General features: G+C 32.7%; 2 protein-coding genes across 5 annotated transcripts; both read right to left on the bottom strand.

Annotated features, from left to right (window-relative positions):
• Positions 1–389: 389 nt before the first annotated feature.
• On the bottom strand, positions 390–9,628 carry PUB49 (plant U-box 49). Its single transcript, XM_068611153.2, has 11 exons — positions 9,266–9,628; positions 9,119–9,181; positions 8,932–9,035; positions 4,094–4,185; positions 3,919–4,008; positions 3,753–3,828; positions 3,259–3,632; positions 2,137–2,393; positions 1,782–2,070; positions 1,108–1,218; positions 390–1,016 (listed from the first exon to the last, which is right to left on the bottom strand). The coding sequence occupies exons 1-11, from the start codon at positions 9,391–9,393 to the stop codon at positions 810–812; spliced, it is 1,791 nt and encodes a 596-aa protein (XP_068467254.1). The 5' UTR covers positions 9,394–9,628; the 3' UTR covers positions 390–809.
• Positions 9,629–13,543: 3,915 nt separating this feature from the next.
• On the bottom strand, positions 13,544–17,442 carry LOC137810035 (adenylyl-sulfate kinase 3). Of its 4 annotated transcripts, none has more exons than XM_068611154.1 (9): positions 17,200–17,442; positions 17,114–17,132; positions 16,706–16,970; positions 15,699–15,839; positions 14,885–15,034; positions 14,648–14,766; positions 14,418–14,502; positions 14,176–14,222; positions 13,544–13,912 (listed from the first exon to the last, which is right to left on the bottom strand). In XM_068611154.1, exons 3-9 carry the CDS (start codon positions 16,968–16,970, stop codon positions 13,814–13,816), a joined length of 906 nt encoding a protein of 301 aa, XP_068467255.1. In that variant the 5' UTR covers positions 17,114–17,132; positions 17,200–17,442; the 3' UTR covers positions 13,544–13,813. The 4 variants fall into 4 exon arrangements, with proteins under 4 accessions (XP_068467255.1, XP_068467258.1, XP_068467256.1 ...); XM_068611157.1 differs by having other exon boundaries at positions 17,086–17,132; positions 17,200–17,403; XM_068611155.2 differs by having other exon boundaries at positions 17,068–17,132; positions 17,200–17,401.
• Between the last annotated feature and the right edge of the window lie 1,360 nt (positions 17,443–18,802).

An 18,802-nucleotide genomic window follows, 5' to 3' on the forward strand; every position in this document is an offset into this window, starting at 1 on the left:
GATCGTGTCTTAGGTAAGTGTTTATTTTGAGTTATGAAATTTAGAGAGATTAGACATCCAACCATTAGGTGTATAGAAGAAATTATTATGACGATACAACAGCTTTGATGTTAGAGATGTGGATGGATTAAGCAATAGTGAGTAGGTGGTATCCATGGTAAGACAATGAAATGGTTGCATGATAGATAGATTCTTCATTTTGATTTAAAATAAATGTAGTATGCATTGATGTGTGTACTGTGAATTGTACAGTAGGTATATAAGATGCCAAAACGTGAGCAGGAGTCCGTCACTAAAGTCAATAGAGTCACTAAGTTGAAGTGCCCTTGGGAATGGCACCCTAGCCTGAACTTACCATTCACGCCAGACAACTGATTACTGAGAAGGAATAAATAAAATTCCCTGCAAGCAAGCAAAAGTCGATCGGATTGATAACGCCCCCAGAAAGCGAGGAACAGAGCTGTTAAAAGATGTACATAACGTAACTCTCTGCCTTGGAATAGAGAGCTAAAGCAATGTATATTAAAACTATTACTCTTGAGAGAACCAATCTAGCTAAGCTATCCATCTATCAAATCCATAACCAAATTATGAAATTCTGACAATGCAGCAACGGAACCAGAGACAATCCAGGCAATGATTCTATTCCGCTTGCATCCAATGAAAACGCTGTATATTGTACAAAGCCTCAATGGCGTGCAAAAACAATTCTCTCGCTATCCCGTCAATTTCCCCAATGCAAATATTAATAAATAAGCTACAACACGAGCAGTTTACACATTTTTACAAATTGTACGAAATTGGGATTGTTACCATGCAGAAAAATCTTTAAAGTCACTGCTGGCAACTCCCACTTTTCTTTTCTTTACTACAACGGCTGTACTGGTATCAAGATTAGTAGATGTAGCTTGAGCATTCCTAGCTTTCAAGTACTTGCCGACACCACCACCGACCCCCGTACCTCCAGATTCAGACGTTCCAGCGCCAGGATTGCTATACCATGAGCCTACCTTATCCTGAAACATAAGACAGTTAACAAAAACCTTTCACAAGTAAGGAAAAAAAACGGCGAGAGATGTCTCAACTATTCTGGATCATTGACATTACATTATCCTCGTCCTCTAAATTCTTCTCTTTGGCCTTATCCTGCTCTTCTCCTTCGTCTGGTTCTGTGTAAGGATTGACAAAAATCGTGACACTTGTTATCTTGATTTCCTCCTGCAATATAAAAAATGTATGGAACATAACGCATTGTTTGAAGTGGCTAGAATGGCACGCTAGATAATGGTGCATAGTTCATTTAGGAAACATCAAATATTACACCAAGTATTGTTCATTATTATATAAACTCTTCAAACCACTAAAAATTTGCCACCTACAAACAAGCGATCCAGGCACAATGAAACACATAATGTATTATACTGTGGTCGAGTTAGTCTATAGGTGAGTGTAATAAATCAAAGAGCACAAACATTGTATTCCAACACGATACAATGATATGGAGTTGTAGTAGCAGTAGAAATAGTACCCACGACGGAAAACTAAAGCACAAAACCCGAAGTCCAAACTAGACAGGTGTAAGGGAAAAGAATATATTTACGCAGATGATAACAAAATATGTACAACGGCAGAAGAATCTACTTTTTTAAAAGCAGATCCGTATTTTGTGATCATATGTTTGTAATTACACAGGTTGAAACTTTATGCATTTGAGAAGAATAAAACCTAAAAAAAGAGGGGAACAATGTATTGCATCAACAAGAAAAGAACGTGTGACTAACCAGAGGTCGGTCATTATCATCAACTGGAACCTTTTCCATGGCAGCAAGTGCGGTCAACCCACCTACAACTACTCCAAAAACTGTATGTTTGAAGTTTAGATGATTTGCAGACTTGTACAAGATGAAGAATTGGGAACCATTGGTGTGTGGGCCACTGTTTGCCATGCTTACCACACCCCTTCCAGAGTGAACTAGTTTGGAGTTAAATTCATCTTTAAAAGGCTTTCCCCATATAGATTCACCTCCTCGACCAGTACCAGTGGGATCACCACCCTGTAGCATAAAATTCCTGCACAAAATGGATTATGAGACCATAAATCTAAGGGGAAGAAAGACGCTGAGTATGTTATCATACCTGATGCTTCTATGAAAAGCAACTCCGTTATAAAATCCACGCTCACAAAGTGTGATGAAGTTTTCACACGTCCTAGGTGTTATATCACAATGTAGCTCAATGTTCAAATCACCATGTGTTGTATGCAGTTGTACATAACCCTTCTTTTTTGGATTCTTCTCAACTTTCACATATTCAAAATCATTTTTTGTAACTGGATCAAATGATGTAGAAGTAAAAGACCGGGAAGCAGCACCAGTTGTGAAACGACTTTTTACCTAAAACAGGTAACTACATTAGAAGTTCATAATGCACAGCACAGTGAATACTGCCTTTTCTTTTATAAGAGATGTCATAAAAACATTCATGTGTATTTGCCTAACAATTTAAGTGTTTAGGTAAATATACGTGAAACGCATCACCCAACTGCTTAAGCTTTTAGGTGAAAGACACGTGAATAGTTTTGGATTAATGCTACATCTACAATATGTTAAGATAACCCATTGGCTAGGAACAAACAAATATGGCAAAAGTAGTCTCTATAAGACTTGCAATCTCACCCCTCTTTGATTTAGCTCTTGGTGTTATGTTAGTGCAAATCGATTCTCAATATCTAATACAGTGTCATCAAAGTCTACAAGTCTATCCAATTGGCATTTGGTTACCTGAAAATGTTCAGTCCTAGGGAGTGTGAGTGGGTGGCGCAGGGATTGAGGTTAAGCTCACATTGGCTTGTCACTAGCCCTGGACAATCTTCCCCCCTTGAGCTAATAATTTTGTAGTGACTTAGGTCCTATCCCTTGTAATTTCTAGTATTAAAACCATGTGTTACAGGTATAATATAACATCATTCATGACTCTTCCAGCAATTAATAAGCTTAAGTTGTTAACTGAAAAGACATTAACGGTTTCCGGGGTGAGTTAGGTGCAATCCCTTGCTATTTCTAGTATAAAACCATGAGTTACACAGATGTAATATGTAATAATTCAAGTGAATCTTCCACCTATAAGCTTTTAAGTTAAGAGAAGAGACATTAATGAATTCTTTTACATTACATCTCTTCATTGAAAGGATCATTTAATTTGCGAATGTTAGCTATCAATATGTATTGGTGAAAAAGAGAATACATCTAAGAAACTCACCATCTTTGCATTCACTGGCGCCCTGTCACCAGACATATGCATAGCTATTCTAGCAGCAGTTTTATCACCCGATGAGGCTTTAGCAGCAGCTGCACTTCTTCCATGTACTGCAGCAGATGCAGCATCTACAATACTAAATGCCTGAGGAGCTTTGGCCTCTTTATTTGGATTTGATTTGGAATCTTCATCAACACGGGACCTTGCCGCTATGATGGCAGCAAGTGCAGCAGCCCTTTCTTTTTGTGCCTTGCCACCACCACCCCCATGCATTGCAGTTTCCTTTCCTTTATCAGTTCCAAGCTCCTGAAGCATTTGCTTGATATCACCCGACATGTTTATGTTATAGGTTGGATCTGAACTCATTTTCTGTAGTTCTGAAGGGAGAAAAATAGAACGTGTCAAAGCTAAGACTACTAAAATAAAAAAAGAAACACATTAAGATTCAAGACAAATATGAGATTTGTAGCTGGCAAAAGATGAATGAGCTAGCATACCCTCATCATCAACTTTCAAACTATTTTTAACATGATCAAAATCCAGAAGAACCTTGTTGTCAAGTGCATTAGGATTCTGCACATATCACACAAACACCACAATTTCATATCAAGACACCGAAAGATGAAGAAAGAGAAAAAATGTTCTTGTTCAAACCCAACTTACCTGAATGGTTATAAGGTCTTCCCTTGTGAATGGTTCATCAGTGAGGAGCTCCTTCCAGTTTTTTGTCTTAATGTTTAACTCTTTAACAGCCTAATTCCCACAACTTATATAAATATAAATGGCATCTACATAAGAAATTAGCAATATTGAAGTCAAGGATCCTGAAAAAAATAACCTCATAGCAGAACACATTTCCTGTAGTTTTCACTGCCACAATATGCGTAAATTCAGTGAAAACTTTGTTTAGCACTGGACAATGATATTCTCCTGCAACATGACGAAGAAAGTTTAGTCGATACAAAACAGCTAGCAAAGTAGATAAAATATCTATTGAAAATTAAAATAGTTAGGCAAACGTAAAAATGAATAAGAGAAGGTAAAAAGGTAGTTATTTAAATAGAGAGGGAATGGAAGAAAAAAAAAGCTACAAGTTTATAAGCTATAAATTACTGTCTTTTGGAACCAAGAATAAAATTCAGAGTGAAATAAAGATTTTATCAGATTGAATGGAAAGAACAGGCAGGAAGGAGAGATCGCTTTCCCCCAAGAGTTTCCTCTATGCAAAGAGCTACCACTCAATTTACAAAGGATAACCGATCTCCGTGAATTTCCTCCCTTTCAGCCCTATTTATTTAGGTCTCCAATTCAATCTTACTAACTACTAATTATCATAACTAATTCAGTATACTCTATACTAACAATACCACCCTTCCTAAAATCAACCATGTCCTCATCATGGTTCAAGTTGTACAAGTTGGATCCCCCCAATAACTTTTCTAAATGTCATATTCAACTGGATGTTGTGGTAACATGGTGAATGTTGGTTGAAATTGAACTCTGTTAAGACCTGGACGGTCTAAAATCCCACAATAGTTTAGGATTACTAGAGGACCCTTTCATTAATAAATATATTTAAATGATTATTTCTTATTATGATATCGGATTAAATATATTTACATATTCTTACTCTTATCTTTTAATAAAGTTAATAGGTACCTACATTTTAAATAGAACCTTCCATACTTGAAGAACCTTCGATACTTGAACAACACCAGACGATCTAACAATTATAACATAGTTAATAAAGGAAACGTAGGAACACAATTAATCTTACTTCTACTAATAAAATTAACCTCAATGGTAATAGCATTAGTTGATTTAATCAGTAGTTTAAAAATAGCAACCAAAACTCATTCTATAATTAAACTGATTATATTTGAATAAATATTTGCAATGACTTGCAATATATGGAAAGAATATACCTAAAACAAAATGAGCTCTTAATCACACGATGCTAAAATGAAAAGGGTATATATTATTTGTGATATTGTGTTGTGCTTTGTTTCTATTTTTATATTGAGCACAAGAATAAAAGGAAGTGCGACCTTCCGTATGTTGTCACAAGAGAGAATAATCTAGTTAGTTCTAGTAATTTTGCACATCAAGATTAAAGGAAAACAATATCATAATTACTCAACAATATTAAGATGAAGATTGCTCTACAACGGTCATACTCCTGAGAAATTATAAATACAAGATAAGACAATTGCAATACATCCTAAAACAACTACAATTATACTTTCTTTGAAAAAGCCTACGAGCATATATTCTGTCTTTAGTCTTTGTATAGTCAAAGAGAGAAAACCTTATAATATTCTTCACTACGTGAAGTTACAACCTTGTAAGGAAGCTTTCATTGTACATCCTTTTTACAAGAGTTATTTCTTAAGTTCATCTTGTTCATTGTTATGTGTAGCCAGGAATGACAGTTAAAAATACTTAGGGTGTTTAGTCTCAGGGGAGACAAGATAGTCATAAATGACTTGTGTACTCATGAATCATGATAGCCAAGAGTGATTTATATACTTGCTTTGAAAATAGCTTTTTATTAGTGGAACTCTTTTAAAAGCTTCTTAAATGAGAATTGGACATAGACCAAGTGTTTAGGGTGAATCAGTAAACAGTAAACATTTTTTGTGTGTTATTCTTATTCATTAGACAACCTCTACTAAACAGTTAGTGTTCTCATAAAAAATGTTGTGTGCTCAAATGCTCCAATTCTACCCATCTTCTGTCCACCTGTACCTTCAAACTCAAATGCTCCAATCCCATCCCTCCCCTACAGTCCTACTTATTTGTCACTAACTCACTCTAACTAACTGACTAATGTTCCCCTTCCTTACTAACAATATCATCTTAAAAATCAACCTCGTGGAAGCTGGATCCAGACAAAAAGTTTTTTATAAATATCTCCTTAAACTAGATGTTGCCACAACATGGTCAATGCAGGTTGAAGTGAAACTCAAATGCAACAATAAGCTTATGAATTAATCTGGCCTATTTTGCTCTGTGCTTTGTAGTATAGTGGTGCTTTTCCCCATTGGCTGGGCCTCTGCCAATTAAGTCAAAGAATGAGTTTGCTTGGCATCCAATTTTCTGCTCCTTTAAATCCAACTTCTTCAACTAGTTTGGCACTGACCCATTGGGTAAAATATTTGGAGCCACTGTCAAATTAAAATTTGCCCTTTCCTTTCCTCATTCTTCAGAACCGTGTCATTTACTCTAACTGGATGTGCCTAAAAGTAACTTAATGCTTATCAGCTACAGGCAAGTGAAATAGTGAAATAAGTTTGTTTACCAAACTTCTTTATTTGGTCAAACAACTTTATAAGCTAGACAATAAGTTACAGGTTAGCTTATTTGGCATGTCAAACACACTCATAACAAACACATTCGGGGAAATCATTAATGCTGATGCCAACCTCTCCCCAAGCAACAGAAAAAACATATGTATGTGAGAAAAAACAACAGTTTGCATTTGAACAGCAACAGGGCTACACAAGAATAACATGTGAAATTTAAGAAAAAATGCAAATTGTGCCTGATATTAATTGACCAGCTTCAGAGAAAATCTTGGAAAGTCTAACTAAAAAATACTCTATTTACAAAATGATATCAATGTAAGTATATACTGGCTCTATTAGGAGTAGGTAAGTTTGTTACTTTGGAGAGAAAAAAAGAGTATAGATATTGGCATTCCATTGACAGTCCTACATCCAGTAGTTCTATAGTCAACTTGTTTGCTGTAAGTTTGTAAGGAATTTAGTATCTCTATTTTGTAGGAGAAAACATTTTTCGTTCTTAAAATCAATTGTCACTAAAATTTCTGAATTTCTGCCATGTTCAGCAATCTTATTCCATGGAAAGCCTCATAAACTTTCCCCTTCAATCATAATTATTACAGATTGGGTTTGCACGTGACATAAAACAAATATCAGACTTCGGCTACAAACAACATTTTAATGGTGGTACACATAATTCTCTCAAATATTTATTTCAATCTTTCAACCTATGGAAACTCCATTGAATCACTCACAAACAGTTCTTAAATAATTAGGCTTAGGAATAAAGCCGCATTGCCAATAATGTGACCATAACATAACAGGGGCACACCATAGCATTTCCATTTGACACTATGGTGATTCAAAGTGTCGGAAAGGTACCTTGATTTTGGTCACCCCAACCCTAGCACGACATACTTGCAGTCTTAGAGCCTCAAGGATGGTGGTTTACTCCTACATCAACTAGAGATGTGATTAAACAGAGTTAAAGTTTGGAGAGTCTTCACCTTACAACTTAGTCTTATGAGATTGAGCAAAGTCCTAAGCCCAAATTTTAAGATAGTACCAAAGGTTATCTTAGATCTATTTCCTATTCCATTTCCACACTCTAGTCTAGATCACTAGCCCCGGACACGAGGGAAAGTGTTTGAAAAAGCTACCTAAATTGTGGTCACCCCTAAACTGCCTTGGTTGATGCTTTTTTAGGGGTTGTCTTAATTGCAGCACCAAGGGTGGTGGTTTAGTCCTACATCAACTCGAGAGATGTGACTTAAATAAAGATACAAAGCTTGGGCAGTTTTCATCTTACATGTTGGTTAGAAGGATTGAATTAGATCCTATGCCCAAATACCAAGACATTGATAGAGATATTTTCATTCAATATGTTAAAGATTGGAGAACCAAGGGGGTTCGAAACCTATTTATTATCATCCTTTGATACAATCCAAATCCACAAAAAAAATAACATCAACAATGCTGATGTGGTCCTTGTGTGTATAGTTGTTAGAATAGCAGTTTTAACACTATTCAAAGGAAAATAAAGGTAGTAATCAAACTAATACAATATTTATGACATTCTTCCATGCATTAAATTTCTTGTCTCCTGATCAATGTTACAACAACTTTATAGAAGTAATGGATATCGTTCTCCAAGAGTGAGGGTGTATCTAGATATTGTTTCAACGAAGAAGAACAATGAAAAAATGAGTAAAATCTCCATGTAAATCAGAATAAGATCTTTGAGCTCTTCTATTCAGTGACAAAGTCCTTGGGATCACCTATATCTGAACCTCTTGAGAAGAAAACCAACTCTAGCTAATGAGCTTGGCTATTACCAAGTAGCAACACTAGACCTAAGATAATCATTGAAGGTTTTTAAGATAAGCAATTCCAAAAGTTTAGGATAGAAGTTGATTCTTTTTATTTACATTTTCTTCTCTCTTGTTTACTATTTTACTAGTAAACAGATTGGTTATAAGTCTCTAGCCAACTCTGCTTATATAGCTCATCCCTGTCTAACCTTGCACATTAAGAAGTATAATTACTGTTTCATCTCCTAACCTGTAATAATAGTTAGGATAAACCTTTTAAAAAAGGGTAAATAGTCACTTCAGTATGATTAATATTAACATATTTCATTCGTAGTATTATAAAAAATGTTACATTCTTAGTACAAAAACTTTAATTTCACTAATTCAATGCAAACTTATCACTAATTCAGTGTCAAGTCAACAATAACCTGTGCGAACACGAGGATTCAAGTTAGAGGAGCCTACACATGGCAATAAAGAAATGTACCAAGAATTAAAAGTGAAGCTAATACACTAAATAAAATAGTTCAACGAGTCACCAATAAAACACCCAGATGAAATGAAGCAGTTGAAATGATAACCTTCTGAATTCTTGTGGAAAGTTAGTGGAATGAGATCCGGCAGCTTGAGAGGAGTTCCAGTGACCGGATGTTTACCGTATTTTATAATATAGGGAGTAATATTCCTGAAGCAAAATTGCAAAATCAATCTATCAATCAAATAATTGATAAGAAAAGAGGAAACTTAAGGAATTGCAGAGATACTCACATAACATCGAAAACACTGCCATCGGGAGTGCAGACAGGTTCTCCAAACGGCGTAAACGTTAGCCTAAAACAAGGAGAAGACGAAATGAATGAATGAAAAATTGAGTGAAAAGAGGTTAAGAGTGAGAGAGGTTATGAGAATTGGTACGAGCAGCAATAGAAGGGGAGACGTTTGAAGGGAGTGCGATTGTCTTTGGATTTAGCTCCTCCCCATTCCGTTGCCCACTCCGTTTTGGTGATGAACATCCTGTCTTTGCTGTGCTGCTTTTTCCCCATGGTTGCTGCTAGGGTTCTTCTCAATCACTGCTTAATTACTCTGTTCCTAGTTGCAGTTGCAATTGCAATTGAATACACCTATTTATAAGATTCTGCTTCACTTTCTGGCGATTAAACGACTCAAGCGCTCGGTTTTTCCCCCTCTCACAACCGCCTTGGCAGTAGCACTTTGGTCCTGCAATTTTATAGAACAAAAATTATTATCATAGTTGTTTATTTAAAAAATTGGTGCTACAATTTCTTATGAAAAAATATTATCATGGTAACTTTTTTAAAGACAGAGAGATTTTCTTTACTCTCCTATTATTAATTGGCATTTTTACACTATTGCTCTCTTATTATTAATTAGCATTAGCATTTGTATACTATTGCAATAGGAGAATCATCATCTAATAAAAGGTCACTTTATATTCATTATTTTACCTTTCTTACTCCCTCTTTCTTTGTAAATATAAAAGTTTATTTTTTAATAATTATGTTGCGTTTAAAATTACGTTTGTCAAGTAGTTAATGTAGTATCAAAACATCATTTCACATTGTATTGTAATAGTATCATAATGTTTTGACACTTATCCAATATTTATCTTTTACCTTCTCTTTTCTTTTATATATATAAAAAAAATTATATTATGTCTAGAAGTGGATGGTCAATTAGTCAAAAATTTCACATCAAAATAAACTAATATTTTAATTATATATAAATTATTTTTTAATTTAAAATATTATTATAATGGTTTGTTAGGTGTATATGTTTTACTTTTTGGTATTAAAGAGATATTCATGATATTTTGTCACCCAATAAAACTTTACACACACTTTACATTCACTAGTTTACCCTTTAACATATTTTTCGTTTACAAATATAAAATTCTATCTTTTTAATAAGCATATTATCTTTAAAAATATGTCGTTAAGTAATTCGTGAAGTGTCAAAACATCATTTCTCATTGAAACAGAAACAGAACTATGATATTTTGACATACAATAACTTTTTACACACCTTTGATTCACTATTTTACAATTCATCCTTTTTTTTTTCTTTACAAATATAAGTTTAGTTTTAAACAACCATATTATCCCTAAAAGTGAGTTGTCAATTAGTTGGTGAAGTTTCAAAACATCATTTCTCATTATAATAGGAACATGATATTTTGGCATCCAATAAATTTTCAAGAATGATACTTCAACCGCACCCTTAACTGTATACAATTATAATGTGATAGTTTTTAAAAAAATATATAATAAATAATAAATTGGTAATTAAATAATATAAATAATAGTATTAAAAAGTTATACGGTGAAAGTAGAAAAAGTGGTTGTATATCATGATCCTAAATTTTTAGACTCACCTTATATTCATTAATTTACTCTTTATCATCTCTTTCCTTTACAAATATAAAAACTTAATTTTAATGATTATATTACCCCTAATTTAGGGTGAAGCTGTTAATGGAATGCCAAAACTAATTTTCTCACTTTAATAGGACCACAATATTTTGACACACAAAATTTATACATCCACCTTACCTTCACTATTTTACCGTGTCACCTAATAAATTTTTACACATATTACATTTATTATTTTACTCTTCATAATTTGTTTTTATATATAAATATAAAATTCTATTTTTTTAATAACCATATTAGTTCTCAAGTGGTTGATGAAGTGTCAAAACATCATTTTTTATTTATTTTGTCATCCAATAAGTTTTTACACCCACCTTACATTCACTATTTTTTCCTTCGTCCTCTTTTTTCTTTAAAAATATAAATTTATTTTTAAATGACCATATTACCCCTAAAAATGAGTTGTCAAGTAATTGGTGAAATGTCAAAATCATTTTTCAATAAGACCATCATATTTTGGCACCCAATAAAATTTTACACCCACCTTACATTCACTATTTTACCCTTATCATAATATTTACCATAATGTTTTGACACCCATTAAATTTTTTTTATAAATCATATTAATATTATGAATATATTATTAAATTTCAATAATATTTTATTATAAAATTGTTATTTATTATTTAAAATATAATATTATCAAATATTAGTAGTAGTATGTTATTTTATTAAAAATTGAATTACTTGTTCTATCCTTTTTAACACCCTAAGATAAGATGAAAAAATTAAAAAAAATGAAAATTTATATTCATAATATTTATATATTACTTTAAAATTTGTTTCTAAAATATTTGAAAATATAAATATTTTGATAATTCGTATTTTTTTTTTCAAAAATACAATCATAGCAATTTATAAAAAAACACGGAAGTCACACTAAGTCAAATAATTAAATATATAAATAAATATGCATTCCACACTTTATATCAACAACATTCATCCTATTCAGTTCGTATCAACAAACATAATACTCATTTCATATCAACAACATAATATTCATTTATAACAACTCATTCCATATCAACAACATAATATTCATATATAACCATAGGAATTTCAAAAAATGACATTGAGTACTATTAGAAAAAGGTAATAATATATTTCAAATTTATAAAGATTTGGTTTTTATATCCCACAACTCAAACAGTTTTTAACCTTTGTGGTGGTTTCTCTCTCCCAACTTGTACAATAAAAATTACTTAACGATAGTCAATCACTTGAATAAGAAGAAATAAGTCTTTTATTTCAATTTTACAAAAAATAAGCTTTTTTTGCGATTAAAACAAATTTTATTGCGCACTCTATACTTAAATCATATTTTTTTTATTCAATTATATTCAAAATCAAACATGTTAAATAACAAAATGTTAAATTACTAATTCCAAGTATCACACATATAAAAATTAATTGAAAACATAAAATAATTGAACTTTAAAATCTTCAGTTGTATACATTTGTATACCATATCAATCTCACCAACCGATAATCAATGTCAAATATACTTCTCAATTCACACACAAAAAAAACGAATTCAATAACAACATTACTACAAATTTAAATTGAGATATTTATCTTAGGATTTGGTTAATTAAGGTTTCACTTCCACAATTATCAATATCGTGTAAAGAAGTAAATCAAGTTAATTTCTCTCAACATAATGTAAACACCAAAAAAGGTTAGAGGTTGATTGACTAAACCCTTACATGCAATTAGGAGACGAGATATTGTAAGGAGAAAACTTACTAAAAACAAAAAATATAGCCAAATCAAATTATCTCAAGGTGTATATTACCTTCTAATTTTGTACATTCGATGAAAGAAATGACAAGAAATGAACGCATATATAAACCTATAAAAATGTAAAAAAATTTATAGTAAAAAAATTAAATATTTTAAATAAAAGAAAATAAATTGATTTCATATTATATATAATCTTTATAAATTTTAAACAATATTATTTTGTTCATTTAATTTAAAATTTGTATTGTCTAATTATAAAATATACGTTATAGCGACTTTAATTTATATAATCAAATAATTATATATAAAAATATTTATTTCATGCATTTGCAATTATTAAACTTCTAATTATTATAAATGATTTGCATTCCCACTCTTATATTATAAATTAAAATAGATTATTCTGATAATGAGACTTTAATTATTTTAATTTTCTTGTTTAAATATTTTAAATATTTTTTCTTTTATATATATATATATATATATATATTTCACACACAAATACAACTAATAGTTAAAAAAAATGGCTAAATTTGTTAATTCTAAATATTTGTTGGATCTGTCAAGTATGAGATTCGAACACTCCTTTCAAATGGCGTGTCCGTATCGGACACACGTATCGGACACCGATACTCGTATGACACTCATAGGATACGTATCAGTAAAGTGTCCAATTCAAAAAATATTTGTTGGGTTTCTGACCATTCTAGTACGATTCTAACACAATTTTAAAATTAAAAAAATACATTAATTTTCTAAAAACTAAAACTTGTTATATAAATTTTTAGTATGATTATAAAAATAAAAAACAAATCTTTTTGAACCAGCCTTAAAAAACATCTTTCTACTAAAAAAAACTAAAAAATATTTGTGTATATAAATGTTTATTGTCAATTTACATAATTTATACTTATATAATATATAAATTTTGTCCTAATATCTTATATTTTAGATATTATACTTATCTCCCATGATTTCATTTTGTACTTTGAGACGAGAGTGGTTGGAAGTATGAAAACATTAGCACGCGGAAGCGAACAAATCCTCACAGACACTACAGTACACATTCAATGACAAGCATCTATATATATATGCTAAAGGACATTCGATTTCTCATGGGCTTGCTACCAGATAGATGGAAGCAAATGAGTAGGAAACGATGATTTCCTTGCAGCTGGAATGAGCACATTTTTTGTGCCTCCGACTGTGTTACATATATTAATACCTACGACAACAAACAGGGAAGAAGACAAACCCCATTCAGGAAATGTCAGACTCGGAGGTATCCCTTTTTATCTAAGTACGATATTACTATTTCTGTCATATCACCCAGAGACGTACATTCACTTCCTTTTTGTTGTAATACTATCTGCAAGAGAATGAGCAAGTGTAATCAATGTAATGAAAGTTCTGCTCAATTTTCAAAGGGAAATCAGGGACTAATTTATTCTAACATCTCATTAGAGTTAATTTTTCATCAAAGTTGGATCCCGGCAACAAAAATAAAATAAAATTATATAATTAAGTAAATATGGTGTACTAAATTTATTCGTATTGTTCTATTCTTTCACAACACTAATCACTGTGTTAATCTAGCACTAGTGCAACACAAGTTATGGCATAAATACCCACCTCACAGCTGTATGGTGGTTCATACGGATCGTCTATCCCCGTGAAACCTGAAAATTTTGGAAATAATAATTCAAGACTGATATAAATTCGATCAGCCACAAAAATAGAAATAATAACAATCATAGCAGATAATTAACCTGGTGCAGCTAGTATAGTTAAAAGTAACAAACACCAGCACATACATGACTATTACACACAACCAAATCCAAGAAGACACCTATTAAAATATTAAACTAAGATACCTTTGATCTTTCCAGCTCGAGCAAGCTTGTAGAGTCCCTTCGGGTCCCTTGCTTCACACACCTCTAGAGGCACGTCTATGAAAACCTGCAACATGTGTAAGTTGGGGATTGCAAACTTTGCAGAGGAAGGAAATAACAATCTCCTGTCTTGTTTATAATCACAGTGTTCACCATTTTTAGCACTTAGCAAATGTTAAACAACTAGCATATAGGTTGGCTCCCCACAATACCTCGATAAAATTTCCCTCTGGCAATAAAGCTCGACAAGCATCCCTGTCCTTTCGGTAGGGTGATATTAAACTAGCGATACAAATAAGACCTGCATCTGCCAAGAGTTTCGCAACCTCACCTGAAATTTATTTGTCATTTTGTTTTGAATGTTAATAAATAATATAGTTATAGCAAAGTTCAAGATGGAGAGAAGAACTTTTGTGCGTATGTATATATGTTTTTATGCAGTAACTAACCAATCCTTCGTATGTTCTCTGAACGATCTTCTGCTCTAAAACTAAGATCACGGTTTAGACCATGTCTAATATTGTCCCCATCAAGGATATAAGTCAACTTTCCTCTGGAGTGCAAGCTTCTACTCAAAAAACATGCCAGAGTGCTTTTTCCTGAAATCAATGTCTCTTAAGAATCAAATTAAGCAGAGAGAGTGTGAGGTCTAGAATAGAAGAGTGAAAGGGAAGGGAATATCCTTATATTCCAAAGAAACTAAAAACAATTGCTTTCATTTTCTTGGTTCCACTATCAGTGGACATTCTACAGCGGAGACAATAATAATTGGAAAGTAACGTGAAACTGCTTCATAAAAGACCTTACTGTTATTTAAAGCTTTCATAGAAGAATACATAATTTGAATTGACTGGCTTCCCTTCATTATTTCACTCTTATGAGTCAAAGTGGTCGACAGTGCTTGAATAGAAGTTGAGATTGTACCATAGAAAAGAAAAGTGACAGAGAGACAATGCAGCATTTTAACGGATTAGCTATACAACAATATTAGACGTTAAGAAAAAGAGGTACGTCGAAATAAATGTTCAATGTTTCTGCCTGTGCATATCTATCGAAACAATGAACGTCGTATAAAAAATAAAATCAAACACGAGCAATCAGAACACCCTCAGAATCTAGGATGCATTTAAGAATGATAAAAGGAGGACATGACTCGGTTACTCACACAATTGTGCGCTTATTTCAGCTTAACAACAATAAACAAAAGCGAGGATTCGGAAACGATCACTGTATATATTTAAAAGTTGACTGAATTTCACAAACCTGAACCACTGAGACCCGTTAACCAAATGACGCAGCCCTTTTGCTTAAGAAGATGCTCTCTATCATGTTTCTGGATAGGACATTCGTGCCACAAAATGTTCATCGAATTCCCAATATTTGACATCTCGCTGAGATTTTTACCTAGATAGATAATAACCAGGTTAAATATTTCATTTTTTTTTTAATTATAACATATATTGCTTTGCTTAGAACAACCAGTAGATATTAAAAAGTTCAGTTTTTTTCTTATAAAAATGTTGTCAAAACCTCGTAAACAGCGTATATAAAAGCTCAAACAGGTATTTGATGAAGTCCATAGATTTCCAGTTTCAAAAATTAGCAGTGAACAGAAACACTCCCTTTTTTGTCAACGAAATTATGTTTATTTGAAATCACCTTCGTAACCTTAATTTTACCCTGATCTATGCACATGTTTCACCAAGGATCAGACCTCCCTGACAAATCCATCACTCTAATGTTTTTTGTTCTCCATCTTCCAAGAACTACTCAATCTCTTCAATGTTTTACAGCTAAAAAATATTGGTGAACGTGTGTCCAGATTTTAACTTGACCATTTAGCCCAAAAGAAACTTAGACACAAAATATTCTCTAACATTATAAACCAGATCATCTTCTAACCAAAAATTATCACACCTGAACATTTAATTCGTGCCATATTATCCCGAATAACTTTATGTGGCAGAGCAGGACACCAAATCAATGAATAGTGAACATGTAATGATGTGACCATTTTACACCGTGCTGACAGATCATTATTAATTTGAAGCATTCAAGTCCAAGAACATCAACTTGTTGTCCATTTTTATTGAATATACGAAACTATTTGCATTTTACATTACAAAATCAATTCACTGTCATCTATGAATAATGACTAAAAACGTCCATAGACAAAGAAGAGTAAATAACAAGAATAATGTAATAAATAACTAGAGCATTAAAAAAACCAGATTCAAGATCTTGATAGAATCTGCAAATAGAGATAGTACCGAATAGTGCAGCAGAGTGATTAGCCAAAGGCGTCAGGCCATTCGGCTTCTTCACTTGATGTCCGTCCTCGATCCAAAACGCACCATCATTTTCCTTTGCCATAATCGGCTTCAACAACCTTTTACGATTACGGCTTATTCCAATGGCATCGATTCCGCAGAAATTTGTGAACCCTAACTTCTCCGTCGCCGAATGTCCGCATTCGACGATCTGCAACCACATTCCACAACAACACGGCGGATACAGTGCTTGCACAGCGCTCATCTACACGAGCAGAAAAGAAAATCAAAATAAAGATTGCGTTAAGCTAGAGCCGAAAACATAGAAGACACTATCAGTGATTAAATCAAAGAACATATACAATTTTGCTGGTTCGTACGTATACATCCTTAAGAAACTAGCCGTACCTTGCGAAGGTAGATTTCCCTGTGAAATGTAATGTATGGAGTTAGTAGAATAAATTTGCTGGAACAGTGAAATTTATATAACTTACAAAACTTATGCCAATGAATGAAGTGGTGCGTTGAGACAACTGAAGCCAAAAGCGAAGCGAAGACACATCATGTGGTGGTGGCGGGAGCTGAACTACTTATTTTGTATACACACTCAACGGTGGAAAATGAGAGTTGATGAGGCTTATTCATGAACGGTGCAATAGATATTCAAAAGTAATGTGTGATGCCACGTCAGTAATCACGACACACACAATTTGTTGCTGTTCTTAATAATGATGTTCAACTTTTGTGTTGTTGTGCCGTGTCTAAACACATTAAAATAATCCACCTTTAGGTATTGTATTTTTTCAATATTTTTATTTTTTAAGTTTTTTTTAAGACAATATTAATTATTATTATTTAGTTATATTCTTATTTATATATGTATTCTCGAACTAGTTTGGGGACTGGGAGAACTATTGACTTCGGATGGTATTCGGTCGATCCTCACGTGTTTGATACTCTCCTTCAAGCTTCCTCGTCGAATGGCTCCTCAGACGGGTGGGTACCTGCAGATGACACTCCAACGCTCAAGTCAGTGGGGTATCGTATTCGGCTGTCAGAATACTGTAGATAATGACGTACTTTTTTTCTTGGAATGCGTGATATTTATATTACCTTGATGGACCCTTGATGTTGGGCCGGATTAGAGGGTTACTTAATGACTAGGGTTGGATTAGGTCATCCCCTAACCATGGATTAGCCTTCGCTAATCGGGTCAACCTTTTACTTGAGCATCCTATGTCGGTCGCCCACATATGCCACATGGTCGACCTCATAACTTAAGGTGGGGTCTGGTAGTATGGGTTGACCGGGTCAAGGGGACCGGTCGGTCATCCCAGTACAATATGCATTTACTGGTGATAAAAAATATAAAATAAAAAACTAAAATAAATATTTTATTACAATTAGAAAATATACTATATTTCTTTTTTTTTTCAAAAGAACTTTCGTAACCTGTATGGTAACTACTTGCTCTCAATTATTATTGTTCTTTAATACTACCAAGTAGAGACAGAGAAGTGCATAAGAAAAAGTTGTGATTTGTGATAAAACTAAGGATATTGTGATTTGTCATTACTCGTTTGGTATGGATAATGATGTGGCCAAACCAATGGCATATCATTTTTTGTTCAGGAAATAATGAGTTGATATCACACTTAGCAGCAGTGATTGAATTAAAACAATAGTTATGATTTAAGTGGAGACACTGTGTGCTGTTTATGACTCAGTTAATCACTCCTTCCTTTATTGCAGCACAACATCCATTGATTTTTTTAACAGAAATTTTGGTATTTAAGTTTGATGGGACTTTTTTCTACTGTGATAAGCATATTCGAATAATATTTGCATTATTATAGGATTAGTATTTTTTGAAGAAAAAATAAATAAGATTTTTCTCAAGCTACAATTAATTTCATTTTTTTATTAATTTATTTAAAATATGAAACTTAATTATAAACAAAAAAATTTCAAGTTTTTTGTTTTAAAGTATTTACAAAAAATTATAACAAGTTTTTTTAAGATCAGAATGGAAAATGTAAAAAAAATATTTTGAAAGTTGACAAAATATTGTCTGGTTTTTGTTTTTATTAAAAATAT

The sequence above is a fragment of the Phaseolus vulgaris genome, chromosome 2, assembly GCF_051622355.1.
Source record: "Phaseolus vulgaris cultivar YP4 chromosome 2, ASM5162235v1, whole genome shotgun sequence".
Classification (NCBI taxonomy): Eukaryota; Viridiplantae; Streptophyta; class Magnoliopsida; order Fabales; family Fabaceae; genus Phaseolus; species Phaseolus vulgaris.

Excerpts from the sequence above, each read along its gene's own strand:
- PUB49 (XM_068611153.2), bottom strand. The coding sequence starts at position 9,393 with ATGGGGAAAAAGCAGCACAGCAAAGACAGGATGTTCATCACCAAAACG. Across the intron at positions 3,829-3,918 it reads AAGACCTTATAACCATTCAG|AATCCTAATGCACTTGACAA; the intron begins GTAAGTTGGGTT and ends TGATATGTGCAG. Across the intron at positions 2,071-2,136 it reads GCTTTTCATAGAAGCATCAG|GAATTTTATGCTACAGGGTG; the intron begins GTATGATAACAT and ends CATTTTGTGCAG.
- LOC137810035 (XM_068611154.1), bottom strand. The coding sequence starts at position 16,970 with ATGAGCGCTGTGCAAGCACTGTATCCGCCGTGTTGTTGTGGAATGTGG. Across the intron at positions 15,840-16,705 it reads TCACTCTGCTGCACTATTCG|GTAAAAATCTCAGCGAGATG; the intron begins GTACTATCTCTA and ends TTATCTATCTAG. Across the intron at positions 14,767-14,884 it reads AGAGAACATACGAAGGATTG|GTGAGGTTGCGAAACTCTTG; the intron begins GTTAGTTACTGC and ends AATAAATTTCAG.